At 44.2% G+C, this 25199-nt stretch overlaps 1 protein-coding gene across 5 annotated transcripts in view; it reads left to right on the forward strand.

Moving 5' to 3' along the window:
- Positions 1-25199, forward strand: part of CASKIN1 (CASK interacting protein 1) — a 361626-nt gene that overhangs the window by 329157 nt on the left and 7270 nt on the right. For all 5 annotated transcript variants that reach the window (XM_068244315.1, XM_068244317.1, XM_068244316.1 and 2 more), the window contains 5 exons: positions 7826-7936; positions 9808-9909; positions 10837-10975; positions 14215-16245; positions 22591-22975. In XM_068244315.1, the coding sequence (XP_068100416.1) occupies positions 7826-7936; positions 9808-9909; positions 10837-10975; positions 14215-16245; positions 22591-22975 (2768 nt within the window). The remainder of the gene's footprint in view (positions 1-7825; positions 7937-9807; positions 9910-10836; positions 10976-14214; positions 16246-22590; positions 22976-25199) is intronic.

Raw genomic sequence — 25199 nt, forward strand, 5'->3', positions numbered from 1 at the left:
CATATAATAAGTAAATTTCTCCCAAAGACAAAATGCACTGTAAATTATTTTTCTCCTATGTTGATGTCGCTTACAATAGGCAGTCAAAATGGGACAGATCTAAAAGGTTTTGGAATAGTTCATCTGCTCATGGGGTATTTTCAGTTTTTACTTTATTCTTTACAAAAGCACTCCCTGGAAAGTACATATCTGTATAAAGATGCTGGCCAGCCTACCTGCTCTCTGGCAGTTGGACTAAGCAATTGCCTTTCAGTAAGTGCTTTTGAAAAGAAAGAATGCCCCAAGGATCCTTAAAGGCATAGCCAGCCTTTGACCTGTGCGACCAGAGCGGTCGCTCAGGGCGCCAGCTTCCAAGGGGGCGCCTAATAGCTGGTTACCTATACTGAGAGCACCTACACCTGATTTCCTATACTGGGGGCACCTATAGCTGGCTACCTTTACTGAGGGCACCAACACATGGCTACCTATTCTGGAGGCACCTACGCCTGGCTACCTATGGGGGCGATGGAGACCTTCAACTGACTTCCTATACCGGGGTCACCTATGCTTGGCAACCTATATTGAGGGCACCTACACATGAGATCGGGGTGTTTTTTTTGGGGGGGGGCACACTGCGGCTATAACGTGTGGTGCAAATTGTTGGTGCTGTGCTATCATTCTCAATGGGGGAGGGGGGGGCGGCTAACTGTCCCACTGATTGTTTTTATTAATATTCCTGAAAGGTTCTAGCCTTCATTTTTAAGTGTGTTCAGGATAATGCACTCTTTCCATCCATTCGTGGTTATTAATAGTATTTTTCCTATTATACATATGTGACATGTCACAGAGATCTGAGCATTTGGCATGATGTGCCACGACGTCAAAAAGGTTTCTAACCACTGTCCTAGGAGATATTTCAGGAGAAAAGGTGAATTGCATATGGGCCTGTGTGTGAGAGTGTGTGTGTGTGCGCGCATGCGTGAAGAGGATGAAAGGGGGCACAAAAATCAGGTTTCGCTCAGGGCGCTGTGAAACCTAAGGCCGGCCCTGCTTAAAGGATACCACAACTGAAAAAATGAAAGGTGCGGTGGCTATGGAGGGAAAATTAGCCGCTTACCGCAGGGTCCGGGTTAGAGGTCAGGAGAGTCGCCCGGACACCAGCATCTATTGGAGAAGACCGGCGGCTGACGCCGGGGAAGAAGAGAGGCGGCAAGTATCTAATTTTCCCTCCCTAGCCACCGAACCTTTCATTTTTTCAGTTGTGGTATCCTTTAACCCGAGGTGATAGTTAAGAAGGCTGCCAAATTTGGACATGGCTGTCCTGATGATCCTCTGCCTCTAATACTAACAAATCAAAAGTGTGCCCTTTGTCAAGTCACATGTACATGTTTTAGTCTGCCCATGCCTTCACAAAGGGGACCTTTGTGGCCTCGAAACGATCATTGGCTGTGACGGCCAGACGTTGTAACGTGTGTGCTGGAACAATAAAGGCTAAACGTTGTTCCTGATCAAGACTGTGTGCGGACCCCTCTTTTTGATTGTCTGGATTACGTTGCTATTGGGATCCTGCACCAGCATCTACTAATATCAGGTGTGCAATTCTTGTCATTGGACTGCCTCTAATACTTTCAGCCATACACCCTGAACAAGCATGGAGCAGATCAGGTGTTTCTGACATTTTTTTGGGGAATTGAAAAGAATAGCTGCATTCTTTTTTCTGGTGTGATTCGGACACTACTGCAGCCAAATAAATCAGCAGGGCTGCCAGGCAACTATTACAGGTCCTTCTCAAAAAATTAGCATATTGTGATAAAGTTCATTATTTTCTGTAATGTACTGATAAACATTAGACTTTCCTATATTTTAGATTCATTACACACAACTGAAGTAGTTCAAGCCTTTTATTGTTTTTAATATTGATGATTTTGGCATACAGCTCATGAAAACCCAAATTTCCTATCTCAAAAAATTAGCATATTTCAAGTCAACCTTCAAATAGTCCCCAGGGAGAAAAGCGCTATATAAATATTATTGTTATTGTTATTATTGTATTGTTATTGTTATGCACTCAATACTTGGTCGGGAATCTTTTTGCAGAAATGACTGCTTCAATGCGGCGTGGCATGGAGGCAATCAGCCTGTGGCACTGCTCAGGTGTTATGGAGGCCCAGGATGCTTCGATAGCGGCCTTAAGCTTTTCCAGAGTGTTGGGTCTTGCGTCTCTCAACTTTCTCTTCACAATATCCCACAGATTATCTATGGGGTTCAGGTCAGGAGAGTTGGCAGGCCAATTGAGCACAGTAATACCATGGTCAGTAAACCATTTACCAGTGGTTTTGGCACTGTGAGCAGGTGCCAGGTCGTGCTGAAAAATGAAATATTCATCTCCATAAAGCTTTTCAGCAGGTGGAAGCATGAAGTGCTCCAAAATCTCCTGATAGCTAGCTGCATTGACCCTGCCCTTGATAAAACACAGAGGACCAACACCAGCAGCTGACATGGCACCCCAGACCATCACTGACCGTTGGTACTTGACACTGGATTTCAGGTATTTTGGCATTTCCCTCTCCCCAGTCTTACTCCAGACTCTTGGCAACTTGATTTCCGAATGACATGCAAAAGTTGCTTTCATCCGAAAAAAGTACTTTGGACCACTGAGCAACAGTCCAGTGCTGCTTCTCTGTAGCCCAGGTCAGGCGCTTCTGCCGCTGTTTCTGGTTCAAAAGTGGCTTGACCTGGGGAATGCGGCACCTGTAGCCCATTTCCTGCACACGCCTGTACACGGTGGCTCTGGATGTTTCTACTCCAGACTCAGTCCATTGCTTCCGCTGGTCCCCCAAGGTCTGGAATCGGTCCTTCGGAGATGGACTATTCCAAAACCTGTCAAATCTGTCAGATTTTTTTTCTACCTACGCTGCATGCCAGAGTAGGTAAATATAAACCAATGCCAGTTCTCCACTGTGCTAAGTCTGGGGTTGACATTGCAGGTAGAAACCTGAATTAAGTTCCATGTGTATTAGGAAGTCAGTGGTGGTTGGTCTTCTGGAGTTCTTGCCTCCATGGGTCAGAGCTGTACTGGGGAAGTGAGAACTATACAAAATGAGACAGGTGGTTTAATTGTTTTGGCTGATCAGCATTCATATGTGTGAGCAGCCTTACTTGTGTATGCTTGCTGCCCCCTATCTGCCAAACAGCACAGTGCAGTGTATGCTCAGGTTGAGCTAAGGGAGTATCCATATAACAGGTTCACCTTGAAGAAGGTTATTCTTATCCCAATCAATGCATTGATCTCCCAGTTCTGAGTGTAAGCTGCTTTATGTAAGTGAAGATGGCTGCCTCCTACCTGAAATGCATCTGTGTTTATTCTGGCTGTATAGCAGGTGATGGATCCCGCCTGCCCCTCTCCACAGGGGCATAGCAATAGGGGTTGCAGAGGTAGCGACCGCATCGGGGCCCTTGGGCCAGAGGGGCCCCGAAGGGCCCTCCCTCAACTGCAGTATTAGCTCTCTATTGGTCCTGTGCTGGTAATAATCACTTCTATAGATACTTGGAATAGTGGTAATCATTAACAAGCTGCTCCCCATCCCCTTCTTTTACCTCTGACACTGTAGTTGCCATTGGCAGGTTTTGGTGCGCCGTATCAATTGTTATGTATAGAGTGCTTGGGGGGGCCCAATGTAAAACTTGCATCGGGGCCCACAGCTCCTTAGCTACGCCACTGCCTCTCCATTCTTCTTGTTACATAGATGAACAATGATCTCAGGAAGCATTTCTGGCTTTCCGTTGCTTCTGCTCACTTTTTAGAAACAAAATAACTTACATGGAAAAATATGATGTATTCAGGGTGTTCCTGACATACTGGGATTGATTCACTAAGACAAATAGCATGCCTTATCAGCGTTAACATGCCTTATTAGGGTAGCATAACGGGCGCTGCAAACTTATGCCTGCTAATTGGCAATGACGAGAGCTCCACTTGTCCTGCCCTGGGCCCCTGCTGGTCCAATCACTTTAAAGAACATTATCCCCGAACTTTGATTGGCCCAATAGGCTGCCTGTCACTTGACAGAAAACTTGACAGGCAGCTTATTAGGCCAATCAAAGTGCCGGGATAATGTCCTTTAAAGTGATTGGACCCGCAGGGCTGAGGGCCGGACGAGTGGAGCTCTCGTCATTGGCAATTAGCAGGCATACTTTCGTAGCGCTTGCTATGTTAACTCTGATAAGGCATGTTAACTCTGATAAGGTGTGTTAACTCTGATAAGGCATGTTGACTCTGCTAAGGTATACTAATTGTCTTAGTGAATCAAGCCCACTGTATGTAGTGATAGTCCTGTCTAGGAGAACTCATGGAGCAGCATGTGATCAGTTTGGTCAGGTGATAGATATCTACCAGTAAGTCTCTGATTTGCTAGTCATGATCATGTGCAAAAGCAGGATGTGATCACGGCAAATCAGAGCTTTGCAAATCTATCAGCTGATCAAATCACATGCTTCTCCATGAGTTCTCCTAAACGTAACCATCACTACAGAGTCCCAGCAAGGAATTTACAAAAAAGCGCCAGACGCATACTCAAAAATCAACGGTTCCTTAGTCCCATTGTTAACTTGTAAAAATAATTCATTTGAGAGGGGCTGTCCTGTTAGCACTAGAGGTACATTTTAAGGACCACTATCACAAAAAAATTAAAAATGTAAAATACATACATATAAAATATAGCTTTCTCCCACAGTAAAGGGCACTAGAAATATATTTTCTCCTATGTCGCTGTCACTTACAGTAGGTAGTAAAAGCGGACATATCTGGTTTTGGACTAGTCCACCTTCTCATGGGGCATTCACAGTATTACCTTAACCTATTTTGGTTCCTGGACGTAGAAACTACGTCCAGGAACCATGTGCGCTCCCGCGGCCGATCGCCCGCATGCACGCGTGCTCCCGGCCGCTGATCGTTAGCCCAGAAATCAGTGAATCGGGCCATGGTGCCCGATCGCTGATTCCTCTCCCCCGCAGAAAAAGTGACAGCTTCTCTTGGAAGCTTCGCTTTTTCTGGCTGTTGCGTCCCCCATGTGTCTCTCTAAGCGTATGTTACACTTACAGTGACGTAATGTAAACAAACTCATGGCCGCCATCTTGTGGCCAAAAAGTAAAACTACAACTAAAAGTAAAAAAAATAAAACTAAACACACATTTACATTCTAAATCTACTGTTTACATCCCACCCTCCCAAAAATACCCAAATAAAATGTTTAATAGAAAAAAACAAAAACCATTACAATAAAAAAAAAAACATAACTATTTACCTAAGGGTCTAAACTTTTTAAATATCAATGTTAGGATGAAATATTTCTATTTTTTTTTTTTTTATTTTAAACTTGTAAATAGTGATAGATGCAAAACGGAAAAAATGCACCTTTATTTCCAAATAAAATATTGTCGCCATACATTGTGATAGGGACATAATTTTAACGGTGTAATAACCGGGACATATGGGCAAATACAATACGTGAGTTTTAATTATGGAGGCATGTATTATTTTAAAACTATAATGGCTGAAAACTGAGAAATAATGATTTTTTTCAGTTTTTTTCTTATTCTTCCTGTTAAAATGCATTTACAGTAAAGTGGCTCTTAGCAAAATGTACCCCCCCAAAGAAAGCCTAATTGGTGGCGGAAAAAACAAGATATAGATCAGTTAATTGTGATAAGTAGTGATAAAGTTATAGGCTAATTAATGGGAGGTGAACATTGCTCAAGTGAAAACGACAGAACGTGAATGGGTTAAAGGAAATATCAGGCAAATTACTAAAAAACAGATTTTTTTTTTTAGTTCATGCTCCCGTCGCCAGGAGCAGTCTGCACAGACGCAGTACTTCTGCGTCTGTACAAAATGCGCCCGCGCTCATGCAGGCGCAGTACCGCCGACTGGGCGACCCACTGGGAGCGTAGCTGCATCGAGGGACACACAAGCTCCCAGGGGCTGAAGGAAGCCCCAGGTCAGTAAATATTTTTTTTTTATTAATTTGCTTGATATTTCCTTCAAGGCTGCATTCACAGTGATCAGTTGCGTTATGCACGTGTTAAAATGTGTGTGAACTGCAGTGGACACCTGGCATACACTTTAATACAAAGCCTGCATGCAGCGAGTTAGATAACGTAGTCAGTTACAAAGCAGTACGGTAAACAGACCCATGGAATTGTACAGGCAGCGAGTTGACATGCAGAATTATTCTGCACCACAGCCGATGCAGTATGAACAGTCCTTATTCTTTACAAAAGCACTGTGCAAGCTGCGTAAGGCCTCTTGCACGCTACATGTGAATCCGATTTGCGATTTTGACCCAATTTTACATGCGATTCCGATTTTTAACCGATTCCGGTTTTTAATTGGTACTGCATGCTGCGTTTTTTCTGTGTTTTTCTTCTTGTGTTGATGGCATCCAGGGAAAATTGGAATCGTAAGTCGCAAATTGGATTTGTTATTTGCAATGTGCAAGAGGCCTGAGAAGGATCTATACAGAGATGCCAGCCAGCCTTCTTACTTGTTTGCACACTATTCTGGCGGTTGGACTGAGCAACTGCAGTTCAGTCAGTGCTTTTGTAAAAAAAAAGATGTAACTGAGTATTCCCCATGAGGAGATGAACTAGTCCAAAACATGACAGATCTGTCAGATTTTCACTACCTACCGTAAGTGACAGCAATATAGGAAAAATGTAATTTCTAGTGCATTTTACTCTGAGACATGTTTATTTATATGTATGTACTGTAAAAAAAAAATGTTTGTGATAGTTGTCCTTTCAGTGTGGAGGGCGCTACATTGGGCTGCTGTCTGGTGCCTTCCTTCAGCTGATGGTTTCTGGGTGTAGCAATTCATAGAGATGCAGCAGGCAGAAATATTTTGTAGCTTCTTCTCAGTCAGCCTTACTGTATATCCATCTGGAAGTACAAATATTGCATCTCTGGCTGAAATTGGAGGTACTGAGGAAAGGTCTAACCCACATAACAATTAACAATATCATTTAAAAAACAATAAATAATAATAATAATAAAAATTAGAAAGCCGTGTGACAATTGGCTTACTCCCATAGATGAGACAAACCAATGAACTTCTATTACAAGTTTGACAGAAACAAAAAATTGAAGGCCAAGAGCCCAGCACAGTGTACTATGCAAGTGGTATTAAGTACCCTAAGATAAAATGATACTCACAAATAGGGGTTACCTCAAGGGCAACCACTGTAATAGCAGGGGGGGGGGGAGAACCAACCTGACCCCACTCATATTCATCTACTAATATCAGTTATTAAAATAAATCTTTGATTTCTGTTTCCCCCTAGCTTAAAATCAGCATTGAAAGACCCCATGCATTATGGAGTTAGCTTAAATAGAGTCTGAAGGTCTTAATTACCAGTAAAACCTCCTGCATTGTTACACAGATGAGTAGGTTTTCACACGCATAACTCCACTATATTCTATTTAAAGACCACACTATTGTACTTGAAGCTTTAAAATTATTGTGTAGTTAACTCCTGACTCAGGTAACCCGTAGCTGGCTACACAGAGTATTCCCAAATAAACATTTTTAATCACTTTGAAAATCACTGCCCTCTGTGTGTTTTCCCATTTTTCAGGACAAGCAGGCTGCCATATTTGTTTTGTAGAAAACTTTATTGACAAAGTATGAGTTATAAACGTCATTCCTGTGTAATGCCCAATCCATTGAAACTTCATTAGGTTTGCTACATACACAAGCATTTGCTCCTGTGCTGCTGGAGCCGGTGTACTGCAGGCCTGGCGGTAACAGAGCAGTGTGGATGCTAATTGCTGTACTCCTCTCTCCTGCAGAGCTCAGAAGCCGTGTTCCAGTGGTTGTGCAAGTTCCAGCTACAGGTTTACGCACCAAATTTTATCAACGCGGGATATGACATCCCCACCATCAGCCGCATGACCCCCGAGGTGAGTATAAAGCTGCCGAACAAAGACATGTATTGGCATGTAATTATTCTTTGCTCATTAATCTTACTTCCTGCCCTGAATTCCATTTTGGAAATAGTTATAATACCTTTATGTCACATGGGTGAGGGAGAATAAGAAGCGAATATGGGAGAGAAAAGGCCTCCCTGTCTGCAGCACATGACCCCGCTCTCCACGCCTCACCTGATTGGTCCCTTGTCCTTTTGGGCTCTGCACTGGCAAATTCTGCTCTTCTCCCTTCACTACCTTAAAGAGAAACTCCAACCTAGAATTGAACTTTATTCCAATCAGTAGCTGATACCCCCTTTTACATGAGAAATATAATGATTTTCACAAACAGACCATCAGGGGGCGCTGTATGACTGATTTTGTGCTGAAACCCCTCCCACAAGAAGCTCTGAGTACCGCGGTACTCTGGGCAAACTGCCACAATGTAACAATGTTCACAGACAGGAATTAGCTGTTTACAGCTGTCTCTAACAGCCAAAACAGCTAGGAGCAACTACATAACCTGCCCACAGTAAAAATGTCACCATGTAATAAATGTCAGAATGTGAATCTGGGAGAGGAAAGATTTTACAATGAGCAAACACTGACTAAATCATTTATCCATAATTATGGTAAAAAATTAAGCACTTTTTTTACTACATTATTTTCACTGGAGTTCCTCTTTAAACTAAAGGTAGCCATACATCTAGCGATTCTGATTCAATCGACAAAGTGATCGACTTTCTTGGGGAATCAAATTCAGTATGGTTGATTAAAAAGTCAATCAACTAGTGGCCCACACACTACAAGCAATATCCTATGCGATTCACTTTCACTGATTGATCCGACTGATGTTGTGTCTGCATGCAAAAATCGATGAAGAGTTGAGCGAATCATACGTAAACAGTAGCCGTTTCCTGTGCGATGGGCCGATATCTTGCATCCTGCTTGATCGACTAAGCTGATCGATTTGACATATCAGCCACTTTTCATCGATTGGGCATAAGGGAACACACTCAGTTCCCTCTTGATTCTCTCTCTATTAGATAAAATGATTGAATCGAATGGTTGATCGTAGAGCAAAATCGCTAGATGTATGGGCACCTTAAGGATAGTCAGTAAGATGCTAATCTAAACTGAAGCTAAAATTATGCAAATGTTGTATTGAATTTATTCAGCTTGAAAATGGACCACTCGAATCCTACATCAGCTTCATTCCAATGGGCCATTATCAAGCTCCATATATTTACATAAAACATTTTGGTATAGTGTCGCATCGACTCAGAATTATTTGCATCTGATTAGCCATCCCTACCTCAGACTGCTAATAACAGCAGTTTTGTTCCAGGAAGAACTGAGGAATGGTAGAATGGAACAGGCAGCACAGCAAAATATGGAGGGATAATTCAGGAAAGCAAAACTTTCATAAATGCCTAATAGACACTGCGCATATGAGGAAAATGTGTATTTCCTTCTGCGGACACTGCTTGTTCTAATGATCAGTAGTTTCGGGCTTATAAATGAGTGAATTAAAAGTGAATGTAAAGTGCATTTGGTACTTGGGTTTCCTTAATGCTCCTTAAAATCACTAATTATATTAAAAGACCAATAGGGATGTACAGGAAGAGGAAGGGGTGGAGCTAACCTTTAGTTTTACAGGAAAAGTCAGTGAGGTTGATTTATCACCACAGGTCCACTGAAAGCTGAAGGAATAGTGGAATCCAAAGCAGCGAGTCAGTATCTAGAACCTGATTGATTGCTGTGTTCAGCTGCTCCTGATGCTCTTTGTATTAATAAACAAGCCTATCAATAGCATTGAAATAAAGTGAGAGTTTATCCTATAAAATGTCACCTCTTATCACCAGGATCTCACAGCCATTGGAGTCACTAAGCCCGGACACCGGAAGAAGATAGTCTCAGAAATCAGCAGTCTGAACATCGGAGAATGGCTGCCTGACTACAAGCCTGTGAGTATTATACTGATGCCTGAGTATCAGAGATTGTATTATACCAGCGTGCTAAGCAGAGGAACAGCCAAGTGCAATCACTTCTGAGGATTATAATGCTGGGACACCATGAATCTCATTTGAATCACTTCTGGAACGTGGTAATGGAAATCTACACCCTGTTTGTGGCTGCTTATTCCTGACAGGGTGTAGATTTCCACTACTGGGCCATGCGGATCTGCCACTTTCGCCGTTCCTGACGATTTCTCACCACAAGCCCCTTGCTCTGCCGTTGCTACGTTGCTATGATGGAAGAGCTCTGTGTGCCAGTCAGAAGTCGCTTTCATTGGCTCCTGACCACGTGATCACTGTGAGACAATCACATTGGCTCACATTGATGACAGGGTCAGGAGTCCATGAAAGTGGCTCCTGACCGGCTCACAGAGCTCTGCCGTCAAAGCGAGGGGCATGTGGGCAGAGGTAAGCGGCGGGTATGTGCGGCGATTCTTTAGAAAGCCCTGTTTTTGGAGGGTTTTTTTTGCAAATTATTTAAGACAACCCAATAATATTCTATATTTCTGTTAACGTATAATGTAAGGTTGGTCAATGAGGTGCTAATCACTTTGAGTTGATGTGAATATTATATTAATTTTATGCAAATGTGTGCAACTTGGAATAGGATCAGTGAAAACCATCAGCCTCAACATTTGATCAGTCCAATGCCAAGCTGCATACATTAGCGTAAAATTAACAGCATTTGCATCAACTCAAAATGATTAGCATCTCCTTGACCATCTCTGTTAATTATTGATAAAATCTACACAAAGTGGAATTGATCCAATCCTGGTGATCTGAGGGGTTATAGAGAAAGGCGGGGCCTAGTGATGAACGTCTGGGACTTGTTCACAGGAAGAGTATGAAATCATCCCTTTACTTCCTCCTCCTCAGGCCAACCTCTCCCTGTGGCTGACAATGATTGGACTGAGCCAGTACTACAAAGTGCTGGTAGAGAATGGCTATGAGAATATCGACTTCATCACCGACATCACCTGGGAAGACCTGCAGGAGATCGGAATCATCAAGCTGGGTAAGGATGGCCACATGGTGTGATGGCCTCTGCTGCTGTAGATAAGCCTCATCCTGTATGTACAGTATTGTATGTATGTATTTTATGTACATTTGAGTCCTATGGGAGAAAAGCGCTATAGAAATGTTATTGTATGGTATGTACAGCCTTGATGTATGTATAGTACGTTATGAATGTATAGTAGTGGTGTATGTATAGAACTATATGTATGTATGTATGAATGTATAGAAGTAGATGGATGTTTGTGTAGTAGTGATGTATGTACGTATGTATAGTAGTGTATGTATAGTTGCAGTGACTGGGATAAAGGCCACATGATCAAACCATCTAAATGGCAGCATTTATCTAAAAAAAATACAGGGAGTTATTTCTGCACCCAGCATGATATCATTTAAAGGAACTGTTTGGTAAAACATTATCCTTCAGATCTCTATCCTAGGGCCAATGATATGCTTACATACAAGGGTCATCTGGAAACAAACAGACATTTTCATTTAATCATTTAAAGTGAATGTGAACCGCATTTAAAAAAAATGAGAATGATACTTACTCAAGGAGAGGGAAGGCTCCGGGTCCTATAGAGCCTTCCCTCTCCTTTCCTGGTCCCCTCGTTCCAGTGCTGGCTCGCCCGGTAGCAGTATTTGACTAATTTAGTCACTTATTGCTTACCCGGCCGAAGGAGGCTTCAGAAGTTTTCATGGAGCCCGAGTGCTCCTGAAGAAGGGCGGCCCTGTACTGCGCCTGCGCAAGCACGCTCTCTTGCACGCTCACGCCTGTGCAGTATGGAGCCGCACCTCTTCGGGAGGACACGGCTCCCGAAGACTTCCAAATACCCTTTCGGCGGGGGATTGAAACGGGGGGAGCCAGCACAGGATAGAAAGCACCAAGAGAGGAGACGGAAGGCTCTATACAACCCAGAGCCTTCCCTCTCCTTAGGTAAGTATTTGCTTCATTTTTTTTTAAATGCGTTTCCCATTCACTTTAAGGAAACATTTTTATTTTTTTTACACACACAGGGCCTGATCCAATTTACTTTTTCTCCTGAGTTTTCTCCTAGGTCTAGGAGATACTTTTAAATCTTCTGTTTAAAATAACTTTTTCAGTACTCTGCAAAATTATTCTGAGTATTTCCGTGGTCACTGGTGGCTTATAAGGCATTTTATTTATAAGATCTGATAATATCACCTAGGAGAAAAAGTGAATTGGATCACCTAATTTTCCGATTATTTCTCCACATAATCACCCCCTTTTTTTATGCATTTTTCATATCTTTTTACAAGGTTTTCAATCCCATTGTTGTAGTATCATCGTAATCCTTACCTGTGATTTTGAGAGATTAAGAATGGGTTCATGCTGCTGAGTAAACAGTAACTAGCGTTCTGCAGTTATGTGACAAGTGGAGCAGAGAGAAGAGGTTAACCTAACCACTATGCGCAGAATGAATACCTTAGGTGGCAGATAAAAGCAAATGGCTGTTGCTTTCTGGTTGACCCTTTTACATTCATATGCTTATATATTTGCATGGACAATACACACAGCACTGATATGTCTTTTGTATAAAATAACTTTACTCCTCTGTCCAAACGCAACCACTGCGAGTTACTAAGCTAGAGTGAATAGAAAAGAAAAGAAATAGAAAATTTGCCTATTCCTAAGTCCCAACTTAAACCCAGTAGAAATGCTGTGTACTAAAGTTATATAATTAGTTTGGTTGAAAAAAGACATCTGTCCATCTGTCCATCAAGTCCAACCAAAAACAAAAATGGAAAAAAAAAACCACCATCCTGAACCTGCACATATTCCAGTTGATCCAGGGGAAGGTGAAAAACCTTACAAGGCCTGTGCCAATTAGCGTTAAAAGGGAAAAATTCCTTCCCGACTCCTGATGGCAGTCAGATAAATCTCTGGATCAACTATTCCGGGAATTGCCTAATAATGATAGCTGTGGATGCCCATCAATGCAAGAAAAGCATCCAAGCCCTCTTTAAATGCAGATATAGGGTTTGCCATAACTACTTCCTGAGGCAGTGGCTGTATTAAAAACAGTTGTAAGAAAAGTTTGGTACACCTTTTGCCACATGATGTGGGCCTGTACAGAGGTTAATGCATACTGGATGCAAGTAAGCAAGTTCCTTAATGATTATATGGGCTGCCCAGTCACCTGGGACTCTAAAGCATGTCTCCTCTATATTTTTCTTTTCCTTATTGGGAAATACACTCAGCAGTTTACCATAGAGGTATTGCATCTTGCCTGTAAACTTATCATTAAGTACTGGATTCTAGCTACAATCCCTACATGTACTGAGTGGATCAGGTCCATTAACCAGGTACTCCCCCTCAGGAAAACAATTTAGGAGAAAAGAGGCCCTCTATCCAAATGTAATAAAATATGGCATACCTGGATGAGATCCCCTCGAATTAAGGTGTAGCATATGATTGGTCTTTATGTATACATATAGTCTTGTATAGCCAATCCCTTCCCTGCTGGTGTTGGATCCCCCATCCTCTGGATTTCCTAAGCATTGATGTATTTATGGAGATGTAAACTGTGTTTCTTGTTTTTTGTGGGTTGTTTAATTTTATAACTTAAATCCAGTCGGGTATATCCTTTAAATCCTCTAAGTCTGTATATCTATGTTTTGGTGTTCAACAATGTCTGTGACTTATCCTGGCATTATTCTCTAAGTAAACTTATAAATAAAAGTTTGGTAGCAGTTATTAGTATGGCAGTCAGATATTGAAGTGTACCTGAGACGAAAGGAAAAAAATATATATACTGTATATACCTGTGGCTTCCTCCAGCCCCCTTCAGGCTGATCTGTACCTCGCCGTCTTCCTAGGCTGTTTTGATCCTCAGGTAAGCTAGCTGAACATCCAGGTGGCTCGGGAGGATGGCGTGGGACTGATCAGCCTGAAGGGGGCTAGAGGAAGCCCCAGGTATGTATACATTTTTGGTTTACTGATCGTCTCAGGTTTCCTTTAAGAACGATGTTGCATTTTCATTTTGAGTGATGTGGATATTGGATAATGCTGACATCCTCGATATATCCTCATTGCAGTATTTTTTATTTAGTTGTTTTTTTCTTTTTAATAATTGTCTCAAAAAGATGAGCATTAAGAAGGTGAGAAACTAAGACAGAGTTGGTCATGTCCTGTGGTTAGTCTTTTCTTAGTCTGAATATTTTGTGTGACACTTTGTTGTGTCCTAATACTAGTCTCTCTATTCTCCTAAATTTAAGGTCACCAAAAGAAGTTGATGCTGGCAGTGAAGAAGCTGGCTGAGATCCAGAGGTCAGAGTATGGAAAGTTTGACTCTGGAAGCATGAGAAGGAGGCCCCCTCAGAAAAGCCTGGATGCAATGCCTTTGGAGTCACCTCCTCCAGACAGCATGGAGTGCCAGTCCCCTAAAATGAAAACTTTCCAGGACAGTGAACTGAGCGACGAGCTGCAAGCAGCCATAACTAGTGAGGCTCCAGACGGTTCTGATAAGCAGGCTAACCATGTGGTTCACCATAGAGAAGGATCTTACAGAGGACACTCAGGGGCAAGGCTCCACCATGAAAGCAGCCTGAGTGGACGAGCTAGGCATATTAGCAGCTCCCAGGAACTCTTGGGAGATGGAACCAAGGCGCCCAGCTCTCCTATGTCTAAGAGCCAGGAATATCTGACAGACGATGTGAAAAGAGAAGAAGTGGGTAGAGAGTCCCGGCCACTGAGGCAGGGACACTCTGTGAAGAAGGCCAGTGTGCCACCTGTGCCAGGAAAACCCCGCCAGTCATTCCCGCCTTCTGGTGGTCAGAGCTACACCCCTCCACAGACACCAACAAAAGGGACGCCTTCTTCACCACAAACTCCTCAAGCTACTGCCAAAGTCAAACCAACTCCCCAGCTTCTCCCGCCTTCTGATCGACCTATGTCTCCACGCTCAATGCCTCAGTCTCCCACACATCGAGGTTTTGCATATGTTCTTCCACAACCTGTGGAAACTGAAGGATCTCCTGTTCACTTGCCTCAGGCAGTGCCTGTGCTACCTGTATCAGTTCCAGTGTTATGCCTTCCACCAGCAGGTAGTGAGGGAGAAGATGATGAAGAAGAAGGAGAAAGGGGTGATCATGGCCGACCCAAAAAACGGGCACATAGCCTAAACCGTTATGCAGCTTCTGATGGAGAACGAGAGGAGCTGTTGGTTATTGATGGGGGTGTATATGGAACAGGGCAGAGGCGAGTTGGTAGGAGCCATTCTGTAAGATCACAGTCTGGAAATGACAAGAATGTTAACCGCAGTCAGTCTTTTGCTGTCCGGCCCAGGAAAAAAGGTCCTCCACCACCTCCACCAAAACGTTCCAGCTCTGCTATTTCTGGTACAAACCTTGGTGATGGATTGTCTGCAGAGGATGCTGGATGTGAGGGTTATCGGGAACAAAGGAGAGCCAGCGACTTTGGGGGTATAGTGGACACTGGAAGTGCTGGCAGTGTAAAAAGTATAGCTGCTATGTTGGAGTTATCTTCCATTGGTGGTGGACCAAGAGCACTCTCTGGTCAGAGGCCTAGAGGATCTGATGGTTTCTGTGCTCACCTCCTACCTCATCCAGGTAGTCCTGAACTTCACAGAATCCCAAGCATTGTGGCTGGTGTCAAACACCGTGAAGCCATTGGTCTGGATGGAGAGGTAGTTAACCGTCGGCGAACAATCAGTGGACCAGTGACAGGATTAGTTTCTGCTGCTCGAAGAGAAAGGCAAGAGGCAGCAAAGCCTCCTGATTCCCCCTGCAGCCCTTCTGAAGTCATACCATTTGCAGAAGAACGGAAGCAGACTATTAAACATCGTCCAAGGCCATCGAGGGCAGAGCAGGGAGACTCTCAAGAATCTGGCAAACATACAGACTTGGCTTCAGTTGAGTCCAGTGTTACTCTGAAACGTCGAGTGAGAGCCAGGCAGGGCCAGCATGGAGATGTGAAGTTCTTATTGACAGAATCAGACACAGTCAAACGGAGGCCAAAGCCTCGGGACAAGGATGGGGGTGCTGGGGTGGAGCCTCTGGCTGTGTATCAAAATGGGATGGGCACTGTGAAGCGCCGCCCTGTTTCAGAGATGAGTGTGACAGGAACAGGGCGACAGGACAGCACAGAACACATAGCACACCAGACTCTGGAACGCATCAAACCTCCTGTTTCACCAAAGCCCACCATCATACACCCTGTGGGAAAGGGGCCCTCGTCATCCGTATCCACACCTACAAGGAAGGCTGCAGTGCCTGGCCCTGGAGGAGGTAAGATAAAGCCTGGAATAGCAATTGTATGGCTGTGTGCCAGCTGGAAGTACCTACAGCCCTTTGATTATCATATTGGGGCCACAAGTTCCAGCATGCCTTGCTTTCCAGAAATTAGCTGGGGGTGCTGTGATTTGTGGGCCCACATAGTCTTTGTCATTGGTTTTACAGCTTTCATACTATTACATCCTTTGCTATATTTCATATACATACTTGTAGGTTTGCATTGCTAAAGTCTAACATTAAATTAATTACAAGACTAGAGATTGTGTTGTGTTCGCTGGAGTATAGTAGGAATGATGTATCCAAGCTATATAGAGAAAAAGCAAATGAACAAAATCACTTTCCCTCTCTCTTCTTGCCAGTGAATCAATATGAAACCTGATTTCTGGCAAGTACCTGCTTTTCCCAGCCTCAAGTGTGTGTGTGTGTGTGTGTGTGTGTGTGGGGGGGGGGGGGGGTGTCACCTTATTGAATTGGGAACTCTGTTGTTCAGAATTATAAATATGTATTCCATCTCCCAACAGTGATCTCTAGTGACCAGAGGGAGTAGGAGATGTTTTCTGTTATTAAGAAGGTTGGCTAGTAAACCCCCACATACAGCAACAAAGGGAATTCTGGCAGAACATGACCATGTAAACCCCCATATAGACCAGGGAACTCTGGGGGAACCAAGTTCATTCCTGTTTCAAAGTTACTCTCTTGATTTTAATATCTAAAATGTTTTTCTTGTACAGCATTAATTTAGTCATATAGATTTCTTTTAAAGCATAGTCGGTGTCCAGCTTTCTGTAACGGAGTAATGTGTAATAACTCAAAGTACGTAAAAGCAGAACTAGTTATATTCTCCCCTCAGCTCTAATATCACCAGCCACACCACTGTAAGTTCAGTGTGCAAACTCTAGTTTTTAATCTAAGAAGGTTCTGAAAGGGTGAATGGTTTCACTTTCATTTTCCCATGCGGTTGTATCAGTCACTGAGCTGTGCCATGCTGGCTGAGCCTGAGCTCTAGCATAGAGCTTTCCACTGTGAACAGATGGTTCTTCTATCTCAGAAACTAGTAGATAAGAGTTTCAGAGAGTTTCTGGGCGTGTGCAAGGCACAAAACAAAAGCTGTTCAGTCTACAAATAGCAGTATAAACAACTGAATATTTTACAAGATGAACAATCCTATTTAATATGGAAGCTTTACCACTAGCTGGACAGGAAGGGAAGGGAAAATTAATATTATTCATGGATGACATTTTTGAGTGAAAAGCTTCTTGAATAATGGTGTGGTCAATAAAGAGGTGTGGAATGCTACGTTGAAGTTTCACTTCAACCTTTGTGGTTTTCTGAGGTAAATGCCCTGCCCCCTCCTGTTTCCAGTGGCTGCTCTGCTGGTCATGTGACTCTCCTCTGTCGTGCAGGAGGCAGCAAGTTTTCTTCCCAGCAGTGTTTGCCGTCAGGTTTGCGCGGATTCAACGTTTGGAGTGGTCATCTTGCCTAGTCATATGATACACCCAGTCTTGGCCCTCTGTGGCTGTATTTGCCTTTTCCATCCTTTATACTGGCTTCATAATCCTCACTGTCACAGCCTCCCCATGTCTCTTGCTACACAGAGAAGATTACATGCAGAGTGGTGAATATTAGAATTATGAGCAGAAACTGAATTGATAGTAATCCTCTCAGCCTGATAGGCCATGACGAATAATAATTGGATTACTCCGGCTGGGTGCTGGCTCACACTCTCACGGAAAGAGACATTCTATGAGGCAGACTTGTGTCTACAGATAGAAAGAAAGTGCCTGCCTGTCTATTGGCAGCAACTGGTCTGATTACATCTGTTATATTTCCCACCAGGATAGCTATAAAGTCAGCAGACATATCTTTTGTCTGCTTTTGATAAGTGATTCAATAGATGGAACTCTTATGCTAGGTACACATCATACAATTTTCTGTTATGCTGGGAATACACCATACGTTTTTTCAGCAGATAGATGGTTCGATAGATAATTTCTGACATATCCATTCTTATTTTCGATCGATTTTCTGATTGATTTCCCATAGAAGTGAATGGAAATTTATAAGAAAATCGATCGGAATAACGATCGGAAACAAGATCGGACAGTAAATCGACTGAAAAATGTCATCGTGTATTCCCAGCATTAGATTTTCTGCTATGCTGGGAATACACGGTTCGTTTTTTTGAGGCAGATAGATGGTTAGATAGGTAATTTCCGACACGTACGATCTCCCGTTCGATCGTTTTGCTGCTCGATTCCTGATGGAAGTGAATGGAAAAGTGTAAGAAAAACAAGCGGAAGATAAGAGAACCGACTGCAGAATCGAGCGGCAAAAACGATAGAACGGCAGAAACGAACCGTGTATGCCCAGCATAATGTGGATACACACGGTGCGTTTACGCACTCAAAGCGCCCGTCGATTCGCGTCGACTCGATTATTTCCGAGCGTATTTCGATGATTGTTAGGTCAATTTGGCATACTTTACATGTAAATAGACCTAACGATCCATCGAAACGAGAATCGGACATGTCGGTAATAATCGAGTCAACGCGAATCGGCGGGCGCATCGAGTGTGGAAACGCACTGTGTGTATCCAGCATTACATTTACCTGCCATGTTGGAAATTATCTATCTTACCATCTATCTGCCTAGCAATTAGGCATCGTTCTGCTCAGCAGGAGATAACCAGAAGACAATGCACCAGAGATAATGACCATTCTCCACAAAAAATAATCTAATAACAGAAAATCTAATGCTGGGAATACACGGTGCGTTTATGCGCCGGCTCGATACCGGCGCGTCTCCACTTGTCCCCGCTGGCATTTTTATTATTATTTATTGTATTTATAAAGCGCCAACATATTACGCAGCGCTGGCATTTCTTATCTTCTCTTCGTTTCTCTTCCATTGTCCGCCCGCCGGGATCGAGTGCGTAATCGATCCGCCGCATGATCGGACACGTCGGAAATTATCAATCGAGCCATCAGCGGCTCGTTTGATAAGAAAAATGCCGTGTATACCCAGCATAAGTTCAACATGTTGGAAATGTATCTCTTACGATCTATCTGCCCAGCAATTAGGCATTGTTCTACTCAGCAGAAGATAAACAGAAGACAATGCACCAGAGATAATGACCATTCTCTACAGAAAATAATCTAACAGAAAATCTAATGCTGGGAATACACGGTGCGTTTATGCGCCGGAATCGTGCCAGCGGCTCGATACCGGCGCGTCCCCGCGGGCGTGCAGATTGATTCCCGCTCGTCCCCGTGGGCATTTCCTAATCTTCGGTGCGTTCCTTCTTTTGTTCTCCCCGCCGGTATCGAGCGCGGAATCGATCCGGCGGGGTATCGGACAGGTCGGAAATTATCAATCGAGCCATCAGTGGCTCGATTGATAATTTCGAACGAACCGTGTATTCCCAGCATAACAGAAAAATCTAACAAAAAATTGTATGGTGTATACTAGGCATAACGCGTAATACTGGAATTAACCAATGACATTGATGGCCGAATCCAAAAGATAATGGGAAATATGGGCAGGATGCTGACTGCCCATGCTGACCAGGATTCCAAGATGAGCAGGTGGATCTCTGTGGGACTAAAGTTGCCAATGTCCCCTCCATTGGCTGGTTACTAGCGGACAGGGTATATTACCCTGCTCGGCAAGCAGCAGGTGTTCCTGCACATTAGAAGAAGGTATGTCCAAAACTGGTACTTTAACATCAAAAGATAGATGGTAAAGCGGGTCCACACAATTATCTCAATGTCTCTTCACTATCTACTTGTCATCGGGACTGGCTATTCCTGGTCCAGCACTGCTCTTTCCTGTGGAGTGTAGCGGGTCTACAGCTTCACAACTTCAAAAGATGTAGCTGTCCATATGCACATCTCTTGTAGGCATATTGGATTAAGCACTATCCAATAATCACAACTTGCTACAGACTTTCGGTCCTCATTAGTGCATGGCAGGGATTGATATGGCTCTATGGGATAGGGCTGCATGGCAGGGATTGATATGGCTCTATGGGATAGGGCTGCATGGCAGTGATTGATAATGGTTCTGTGGGATAGGGCTGCATGGCAGGGATTGATATGGCTCTATGGGATAGGGCTGCATGGCAGGGATTGATATGGCTCTATGGGATAGGGCTGCATGGCAGGGATTGATATGGCTCTATGGGATAGGGCTGCATGGCAGGGATTGATAGGGCTGCATGGCAGGGATTGATATGGCTCTATGGGATAGGGCTGCATGGCAGGGATTGATATGTCTCTATGGGATAGGGCTGCATGGCAGGGATTGATATGGCTCTATGGGATAGGGCTGCATGGCAGGGATTGATATGGCTCTATGGGATAGGGCTGCATGGCAGGGATTGATATGGCTCTATGGGATAGGGCTGCATGGCAGGGATTGATATGGCTCTATGGGATAGGGCTGCATGGCAGGGATTGATATGGCTCTATGGGATAGGGCTGCATGGCAGGGATTGATATGGCTCTATGGGATAGGGCTGCATGCCAGTGACTGATATGGCTCTATGGGATAGGGCTGCATGGCAGGGATTGATAGGGCTGCATGGCAGGGATTGATATGGCTCTATGGGATAGGGCTGCATGCCAGTGACTGATATGGCTCTATGGGATAGGGCTGCATGGCAGGGATTGATAGGGCTGCATGGCAGGGATTGATATGGCTCTATGGGATAGGGCTGCATGGCAGTGACTGATATGGCTCTATGGGATAGGGCTGCATGGCAGTGACTGATATGGCTCTATGGGAAAGGGCTGCATGGCAGTGATTGATATGGTTCTGTGGGATAGGACTGCATGGCAGGGATTGATAATGGTTCTGTGGGATAGGGCTGCATGGCAGTGACTGATATGGCTCTATAGGATAGGTCTGCATGGCAGGGATTGATAATGGTTCTGTGGGATAGGGCTGCATGGCAGGGATTGATATGGTTCTATGGGATAGGGCTGCATGGCAGGGATTGATAATGGTTCTGTGGGATAGGGCTGCATGGCAGTGACTGATATGGCTCTATGGGATAGGGCTGCATGGCAGTGACTGATATGGCTCTATGGGATAGGGCTGCATGGCAGGGATTGATGATGGTTCTATGGGATAGGGCTGCATGGCAGGGATTGATGATGGTTCTGTGGGATAGGGCTGCATGGCAGGGATTGATAATGGTTCTGTGGGATAGGGCTGCATGGCAGGGATTGATATGGCTCTATGGGATAGGGCTGCATGGCAGGGATTGATAATGGTTCTGTGGGATAGGGCTGCATGGCAGTGACTGATATGGCTCTATGGGATAGGGCTGCATGGCAGTGACTGATATGGCTCTATGGGATAGGGCTGCATGGCAGTGACTGATATGGCTCTATGGGATAGGGCTGCATGGCAGGGATTGATATGGTTCTATGGGATAGGGCTGCATGGCAGTGACTGATATGGCTCTATGGGATAGGGCTGCATGGCAGTGACTGATATGGCTCTATGGGATAGGGCTGCATGGCAGTGATTGCTATGGCTCTATGGGATAGGGCTTGGATCAGTACTACTAGGGATGATCAATGAGATGCAAATATTTCCGAGTTCATCCACGATTATGTACATTTTTTATGCAAATATATGCAACTTTAAAATGGACCAATCAAGTTCCACCCAGGTTCAAATTAATTGGTCAATTTTCAAGCTGCATATATTTGCATACAAATGTACATACATCTGCATGAACTCAGAAATATTTGCATCTCATTGACCATCCCTAAGTACTACAGAATAACTGGTATAAAGTATCTTTGCAATTCAGTCTGTCCATTCATGAAGCTATTACTTGTGATATAATTGTGACACAAAGAAGCTGCGTCACAGGGGTGCATTGTCCTGTTTTTAATCCTATTAGGCCTAATTTGGTTTGGTTAGGTCTTCTTGAGCAGGATACCATTAGTTAATACATTTGTTATCCTGAATATCAGTCCTGCATTAGCTACAAATTGGCTGTTTGGAGGTTAGAAACCTTCGTTTATGTCATGCCGTACGGCAGGAAAGGTTAGTGAATGGGTGGTTGGGTGATTACATTTGTGTGATCCGCAATCATGTACATCTCTTCAGAATATTACTAAATATGGTCCATAATTTCTCTCATCTGCAGGTGTGAGAATGTTTACATCTTTTTGTTAGGTGTTGTGTAGTTGCTAAATTAGTTTATGGTCCAGAGGTCCTGAAAATTGTGACTATTATATTTATTTATGGTTTGTTTGTTTATACCACTTTTAAAACGTTGACAACACATCCTTCTAATGTCTTCTCTTCTTTGTGTTTCAGAAGCAAAGAAGGTAATGGGGACACCTCCTCCCGTTTCCCCTAAACCTACTCCTCCCCCCACTGCTCCTAAGCCCCCTAAACCTCATGCAATCATTCAGTCCTCTAGTGCAAGCTCAACTCCGGCTCCCTCTCCTGTCAAGCAACCAAACAACATCAAACCTTCCAGCACTCCCCCGTCCCTTTGCTCAAGTCCTGCTAAGCCCTTGACTCCAGGTCACCCTCAACAGGTTCCCATCAAGCCTCCTAGACTGTCCATCACCAGCTCCTCCATAGAAGGAGGGAGTAACGAGGCAGCACAGCAGAAGCTGGAGGAGACCAGTGCATCTCTGGCTGCAGCACTACAAGCTGTGGAGGAGAAGATCAAGCAGGAGGATTCACAGAAAGAGTAAGTGCTAGAAACATCTCTTTTCATTCCTGGCCTTTGGCTCATTTACATGGCTCATAGTATCCACTGCACACAACAGTGGCAGCACCATTTATGAGACTAACTAATGGTGTTTACATAAGACTCAAGAAGGTCTTATGTACGTCTGAAACAGGGAAAAGTAAAGATGGCCACACTACAGCCAGATCTCCAACAGACAGTGTAGTGTCGTCTCCGGTGGTCCATTGTGGTCCAGTTGGAGTCCATAGCAAATGCATTTTTACCATAGGCAACTATGGGAAACACATCCACTGTTTGGTAATTATTGTGCAGGTTCCAATTTTTAATTCCACTGACCACAACGGATACAGTGTTGCTTTCTTACAAGTGTGAACAGATCCTATAAAAACTATAGGATCCATCAACTGTCAGCCATCTCATTTGAAAAACTGGAACTGGAAAAGAGTGTTACTGTTTAAAAGGAGAATACGTTGCGGAGTTATTCTTATCTGTTTATTAATTATCACGTACTTTACTTTAGAAAATCAGACAAAATGTGTCTTAATTTAAAAAATATATACATTTTCCCATAAAAAGCACCTGGCTGCTTCAGGCAAAAAACTGGAGTATCTGTTTTTCAAAGCAAGTTATACGGTACTAAGTGAGCAGGGTCGGACTGGGACACTAAAGGCCCACCAGGAAAGTTTCAGTCTGGGGCACGCCGCCCCCCCCCCCCCCCCCCCACACACACACACGGGGCACGGAATCGCCCCCCACCATTTGCACTATATAAGAGCCCCAGGGTGCTGGGGCAGGGTGCAATGCAGGGACAGGGTGCTGGGGCAGTGTGCAGTGCAGGGACAGGGTGCTAGTGCAGGGACAGGGTGCAGTTACAGACCTCAGATCTCACAGCGACCGGTCCCCGCCGCCGCCTGTCCCAGAATCTCTTCTTAGTGACAGACCTCAGATCGCGGCGACAGCAGAGTCACAGGCCGCGCACACTATCTGCGCTCACTGTACTCCAAATGCGGAAATTACGTCAGAGGTCAGTGACGTCACTTCCGCATTTAGAGTATGTTGAGTGCGGATAGCGTGCACGGCCTGACACTTTGCTGTCGCCGCGATTTGAGGTCTGTCACAGAAGGGATTCGGGCCAGGCTGCATGGAAGGGCCCCCCCCCCCCCCGCTGCTCCTCCTTCCTGCGCTGTGCCTGTGACCCCTCCTACAGTGCTCGGGGGCACCCAGGGCCCTGCAATTAAAGGGCCTACCGGGCAAAATCCCAGGCTCCCGCCGGCTCAGTCTGGGCCTGTATGTGAGGGATAAACTGATGCTGCTGACTGCAGGTACAGAGGCAGAGGATAACCAGGCATGCAGCACAGTCCTGTATGGTTTTCTTCTCAGTTCATTTTTTGCTAACCAAAATAATAAGTACAGTAGATTCCTGCGTATAAGACTACTTTTTAACCCTTGAAAATCATCTGAAAAGTCAGTCTTATACGCCGGGTATTATTGATGCCGGGTGATACGCCCTCTCCTGTTACCGACAGGCGCACGTGCGAGATCTGAGAGGCAGAGAAGGAGGTAAATAGGATGCAAGGGTGGGCCAGAAAGGTGATAGAGCCGTGTTTTATGGGCACAGCGTGATCTATTCTTCCATACCGCTCTGATAATCAGGGAGACAAGGAGAGCTGACCAATCAGCTCAGGGAGAGGGAGAGTTGACCAATCCAACCAGTCAGTCGCTTGTATACTGTTATATACTGGGCACCACATACAGTACAGCACCAGTATCTGTTTATACATAGCAACAGTATATGAGTTTTTTTGTATTTTATTTGGTGTGTGTTGGAAGAGGGGTAGTCTTATACAGCAAGTATATCCCAAACTCTATATTTTAACTGGAAAAGTTGGGGGGTCGTCTTATACGCCCAGTCGTCTTATACGCCGGAATATATGGTATATAATGTTCTTTGGACCCTGTAAGATATGGAAAGTGAAGGTGTTGTCAGAGCTTAGTTGTCACTATCTGATGGCTTGAATTTGATTACTTTGGATAAAAGAAATATTTTCAACAGTTTGTCTTCTTTAAAGAGAACCCGAGGTGGGTTTGAAGAATATTATCTGCATACAGAGGCTGGATCTGCCTATACAGCCCAGCCTCTGTTGCTATCCCAAACCCCCCTAAGGTCCCCCTGCACTCTGCAATCCCTCATAAATCACAGCCACGCTGCTGACAAACAGCTTGT

This window comes from Hyperolius riggenbachi, chromosome 7, assembly GCF_040937935.1.
Source record: "Hyperolius riggenbachi isolate aHypRig1 chromosome 7, aHypRig1.pri, whole genome shotgun sequence".
NCBI lineage: Eukaryota > Metazoa > Chordata > Amphibia > Anura > Hyperoliidae > Hyperolius > Hyperolius riggenbachi.